General features: G+C 41.6%; 1 protein-coding gene across 5 annotated transcripts in view; it reads left to right on the plus strand.

The window, feature by feature from the left end:
* Positions 1–5,721, plus strand: part of kifc3 (kinesin family member C3) — a 47,077-nt gene extending 41,356 nt beyond the window's left edge. For all 5 annotated transcript variants that reach the window (XM_051938782.1, XM_051938783.1, XM_051938786.1 and 2 more), the window contains one exon: positions 4,066–5,721. In XM_051938782.1, the coding sequence (XP_051794742.1) occupies positions 4,066–4,074 (9 nt within the window). In that variant the 3' untranslated portion in view covers positions 4,075–5,721. The remainder of the gene's footprint in view (positions 1–4,065) is intronic.
* The last annotated feature ends 279 nt before the right edge of the window (positions 5,722–6,000 follow it).

The following is a 6,000-nucleotide window of genomic DNA, read 5'->3' on the forward strand; positions in this document are numbered from 1 at the left end:
TGTTCAGACAGAAGTACAGGACGACTTAGTGGAAGATTAAAGCTGAAGAATCCACAGTGAGACGCTGCAGCGTTACAGAAGTACTAAAAATAAAAATAAAGAGCCGTGAAAAAGTATTTACCCCCACCCATTCAGAGGTCTTCTGATTTTGCATGTTTCTCACACTTAAAGGTTCCAGATCATCAAACTAATATGTAGATTTATGTAATATCATAGAGATGATGCAATTTTTAAAAGACGATTTATTGAAAACCTGTGAAGAAGTAATTTCCCCCTGAACCTAATGACTGGTTTGGCAGCATCAGTTAAACGTTTGTTCTTTTCCGTCCATGGAGGAACGTTGGTCCACAGTTTCCGTTTCGTCACATCAGACGGTGTTAGATCATGAACTGATCTTCTAAGGTCTTGAACCGACATCAAGTCCAGACTTTGACTCCAGAGCTTTCATTTAGTTCTTTTTGTGGCACTCAGAAGTGGGCGTTTTTGAGTTCTTTGGGTCTTTGTTTTGCTTCAGAAACCATTTATGTTGACCTGAACGTATGGTGGATGTTCTCCAGAAGGTTCTTCTGATAAAGAGCAGAGTTCATGACAAGTAGTCCAGGTCCTCCAACCATCTGGCAGCATTAGCTTTACACCACATGTAACAGGACCCATGTCTTCTGAAAAGTTTCACCTTTGACTCATCGATCCACAGGATGTTCTCCTAAAAATCTTCATCCAGATGTTTTATTGTAAACACCAGATGAACCTTTGTTATTTTAGATGGGTAGAGGTGTGATCTTTAACTCTCCATGGATCATTTCCTCCAGAGTCATTGTGGAATCATGTAGACGAACCTTGACGGAGACCAGTAAGGTCTGAAGATCTTTAGATGTTCCTCTGTGACCTTCCTTTGTGACTTCTGGTTTAGATGTCGATGTTCTTGGAGAAATGTTGGAAGTTGGTATACTGGTGAAGGTTCACCACTGTTCCAGATTCTTAGAAATGGCTTTGGAACCCTCCAGACTGATGGATGTCAATGACTTCATCTGTTTGAATCTCTTTAGAACGTGACATCATGTTCTGCTTTCTGAGACCCCTTAGCTGCTTCACAGTGAGGACAAGTTCTATTTAGAGATGTTTAGATCCTACCAGCCTGACAGTGATCATATGTGAGTGTGGATGGTGAAAATGAACCCAAATAACAAATACAGTGCCTCCATAATTATTAGGGGTTTTTTTTCTAAATATTATAGGACCACAATGAAAAAAGAGGAAAATCCAACCTTTAATTCAAGTGCATTTATTCAGTGGGAAAAAAATCACACATTAAGAAATCATTCTTTTACATCAAATCATGTGTGCCACAATCATTAGCACCCCTGATGTTAACACTTTGTACAACCTCCTTTTGCCAACAAAACAGCACCTAATCTTCTCCTGTAATACTTTTTTGTACAGTTTTCAGTGTGAGGGTATGCTTCTGCAATAAAAAGGAATTCAGTTTAAGGCTTTCAACACGTCCTAACCAGGGGTGCCAATAGTTATGGAGGGGGCTGTAAATGTGGTCATTTGTTAGATTGGTAGATAAAGGGGGCGAATACTTTTTCACATAGGGCAGCATCTGTCCTTCAAAAGGTAAAATCATCTTCTAAAAACTGCATTTCGTGTTTTCTTGGGATATCGTTGTCTTATATTAAAACAGTTTGATGATCTGAAACATTTATGTTTGACATATATGCAAAAAAGATTTCTGTCGGGGGGCAAATACTTTACCACAGTAAAGTTATTTTGATTTTAAAAATATTGATGCTGCTGTTTGTAGAAATAAACACGATGTACTGTGTAACTTAAATGTACAAAATGCCTTGATGTTAGCCTAGCTTAGCACAATAATACGTTATAGTGCCACATACTGAGGGATCACAGGGCATGGAGTTACAGGATAGCGGTTTCCACAGTTTCCAGGCTTTGTGCTAAGCTAGGCTAAACACTTCCTGTACATCTGTCTGTCCAGTGATGAAACTAACAGGAACATCAGGAGGTTTTTTTACTAATTAAAACTGAGATCTTGAAAAGGAGACAGTACAAGTCTGTTACTGTCGTGTTAAAGTGCTTCAGTAAACTTTCTTTGAAGACCCTTTACTGTCATCCAAGACTCGTCTTCAGCTCTGACTGACCAGTGGGGAGTTCCAGGGATTTATTGGTTCAGTTAATGACCCAAACCTCACAGCCTCCAAGTGTAAATATGGGTGAAACTGTCATGGAAACAATTAGGGATGTTAATGATTAAGCTAATCAAATAATCAAACCTTTTACTGTTTACTTTTCAGGCGTCGCTCAGATCACAGTTCATATTAGCGATCAGAGCACATTTAGCTAGCAACAGGCACCATGACACAGACTTCTGTGGTGGCTAATGACCTCCAGCCAGACCTCATTTATTTGGGATGTGGTGTCGTCTATGAGGACATCATCCCTAGAACCCAATGACTAATGGAACCGCACTGCTTTTACAACAAACGCCATGTTCACATTTGATAATAGCATCTCGAATAAGGTCTCCAAAGCCACTGCTCAGGTATTTGTAATTCAGTCCTGAGACACGTTGAGGCCTGAGAGTCTGGGGTCATTAGTGGGTTATTAGTGGGTAATTAGCCATGTGAGACTCCCTACCAGCACTGAGGACTGAAGAAGCTTCTTGGATGAAGGTAAAGGTCTCCAACACCCATAAAGAGATGCCCACTGTCCTCCTGCTGGAGCTCTCAGGGCTTCCTCACCTGGAGGACTACCTCACCTGGAGGACTGAGGATCTCCAGGTGTTCATCTTTTCCTTGTGGCTTTGCAGTGTGTGGGTGTTGTGAGTGAGTTGCTGTCTGGATGAATTTGTTCCCTCTCCTCACTCGTCCATGCTGCTCTGTGTCCTGGCTGGACGTCCTGCTGATGGACGGAGGATCGGAGGTCCACTGAGTCCACATCTGCTCTGATAAATCTGAAAACATTGTTCTACTAGCTCAGATGTTTGAGGAAGTAGAGATGTCCAGCAGCTGTTAGAACAGAGTTTAGGTGTGATGTCAGGACTTTGGCTCTGAGTTAACAAGCAGGTAACCATAGCAACAGTACGGATTCTTCCAGTCGTGTTAGACGTTAACGTACAAGTGACACCAACAGGGCTAGAGGAGGATTCAGACTCTAACAGACTCTCTGGTGTCTTCTTAGACCTCACACTCTCCAGGTTTCCACGTAGAGATACTGGAGACCTTTTGGTATCCTCATACACCATAATGACTGCCAGTTGCCCCGTTGGTGATAGCATACTCACGGTCGTTCATGTATAGACAATACCAGACTCACAAGTATCCCAATAAACCCTAACAACTTGTAGATGTCCACCTAAACACAATAAGAGACTCAAGAGTCTTTGTAGGCTTCATGGTCTGTCAGGTGTCCTTATAAACCATAATGACTCCTGGGTGTAGAGACAGTAGCAGACTGCCAGGTGTCTTCTTAGACCTCGCACTTTCCAGGTGTCCACATAGAGATACTGGAGACTTTTTAGTGTCCTCATAAACCTTAGTGAGTCCCAGTTGTCCATGTAGAGACAGTAATGGACTCAAGAGTCCTTGTAGGCTGGACTGACTGTCAGATGTCCTTATAAACCATAATGACTCCTGGTGTTCACATAGAGACGGTAGCAGACTCCCAGGTGTCTCCATAGACCATAATGACCTTTAGGTGTCCATGCAGATGTTCTATCAGACTCTAGGTGTCCTCAGAGACTATGACGGCATCAGGTGTTCATGTAGAAACAGGAACAGACTCTGAGGCGGAGGCAGTTGTGTCCTCTGTCCGGTCTTTTATTCTCAGATGTCAGGACGGCTGATGTCCTCACACCGTTTCCTCCTTATGGAGACACCTGCCAGGTGAGACGTCCTCAGAGTCTTTTTTTCAGTTTCTAGTTTATGAAGGATGCAGCTGTAGTCGCCGTGAGCAGAGACAGGAAACATGTTTTCACATTTATCAGGGTGGAGAACGTGGTCAGACGGTGAAGAGTGGACTGCTGGCTGATGGTTTGTTTCTCTGCAGGACGACTGAAGCTGACGGCCTGAGAGACGCTGAAGGACGTCCAGGACCTCCTGCAGGGTGTCCACCAACACCCCGAGGTTCATCACCTCCTCAGCACCAAGGAGCAAAGACTGATGGGGACTTTCCTGAACACCCTGAGTGAACTTTTACCTCTGTGGCCAAATGTTTGGATTGCTGTGATCCTTCAGAAGTTCTCAGCTCCTCTGTCTGGACTCCCATCCTCACTAACATCTTTTACTCATTTCCAAAAATCAGTATATGCTTTCCAATCACAGTATTTCTGTTGTTTCTTTGTAAAGTTGCACTTTATACTTTGAGATTATTTTCCAAGCCGCACTTCCAGATGTGTTTGATTCTAATATATGCATAAAAAGGTTCTGTATTTATGTTTGACTTCATGCTTTAACTTTGATTTCTGCTTCGTTCTGATGGACGCTGCTTTCACGCGGCATTTTTTAGGATGATTTTAAACATTTTGGGATAAAAACTCAGACTTGTGACTAAGATGTCTGAACTTTTTCCTCCAAAGAACTGAGATGAATCTTTTACGTGTCTTGAATCCTCCTGTCTTAATTCTCTGCTGATCTGTTTTATTTGGTTTCATTCATTTCTGGCTGAGGATGCAGACACATTAAAAACTATTGTTGGGGATCTTAAAATGATGAGAAACAATTCAGATTTATTATTTACATCTCTGAATTTTCCCCAACAAAAAGATTGCGATCGTTTTTTGTGTGTCTTGAATCGTCTCCTGCTCTCTGTCCTCGACCTGAACCTTATTTTTATCTTTTATTTAGTTTTATTTTGAGTTTTGTTTGTTTGTTTTTAATCGAGGATCAGGGCAGCCGAAACATTCTGGAGATGGTTGATCTTAGAATCTGGTGATTAAAAGCTCAGATTTCTTCCTCCAAAAGTTAAGATTCATCTGTTATTGTGTCTTCAATCTTCTGCAGTTCTCTGGAGGCGATCAGTGTCCTCAGGTTTAATCTTTATTTTGTGTTTTTTTTGTTTTTCTTGTGATTTTTGTTTCTATTCAGAGGACAGGAGTAGATGGAACTTTAATCTTTACACGTTTCCAACCTTTTTGTTTTATTTTGGTGGAGAATGCGGGCGGACGACACGTTTGGAGGATTGTCACCGTTTTACAGGTTTTTCCTCATACCACTGATAAAGCTCATGTTGTCATGTGTCTTGTGTCCTTGTCTGTAGTTTCCGGAGGCTCCTGACCTCCTTTAACCAACAGGGTACTCCGCTGGTAGTAGGACGTGAGCAATACGAGGAATCTCTGCTGTGTACACGCTTGTTGTGTTTCAGTCTTCTTCTGCTAATGTGGATGTCCGTTTTATTTCGCGCAGAGAAGACAAACCTTTGTCTTCCTTCAGCTTGTTGAAGAACAAAAAGATGCCCGAATGCTCTGAACTCTCCTCGACTATCTCTTCTCGGCTCTTGTCGTGTCTCGGACAGAGCCGCTGCGTAGCCGTCGCCCCGGTGCTGAGCGTTCAGAAGGAAACGTTAGCTGTAGCTGTAGTGAACCGGAATGCTTAGAAAGCTGCTGTGTTGTTGAGCTGATGATCAAACTGTCTGCTTGCTTTGTCTGCTGTAGATTTCTACAGCTTGTTTTTTGTATTTCCTTTTTAATAAACACTACAAAATAGACATGATAATGTTCACATGTTGTCTTATTTAGAAGCTGTTTTGCTTCTATTACAGGAGTTCAGATGCCGGTCTGTGTTTTCATTAGTGTGGGACGCAATTAAATAAGTTCATCTAATTAATTAGAGGCTTTGTAATTAGTCAACCGGGATTTTTGTCAAATATCAATATTTGACACATTAGCAAAATTTTTCAATTTAAATAAGTGTTTATTGACTGAATGGATGAAGAGACAATCGTGAACTAAAACAAAATGTTGGTTTATTTCTATTTATTGAATTT

Source organism: Acanthochromis polyacanthus, chromosome 2, assembly GCF_021347895.1.
Source record: "Acanthochromis polyacanthus isolate Apoly-LR-REF ecotype Palm Island chromosome 2, KAUST_Apoly_ChrSc, whole genome shotgun sequence".
Lineage (NCBI taxonomy): Eukaryota > Metazoa > Chordata > Actinopteri > Pomacentridae > Acanthochromis > Acanthochromis polyacanthus.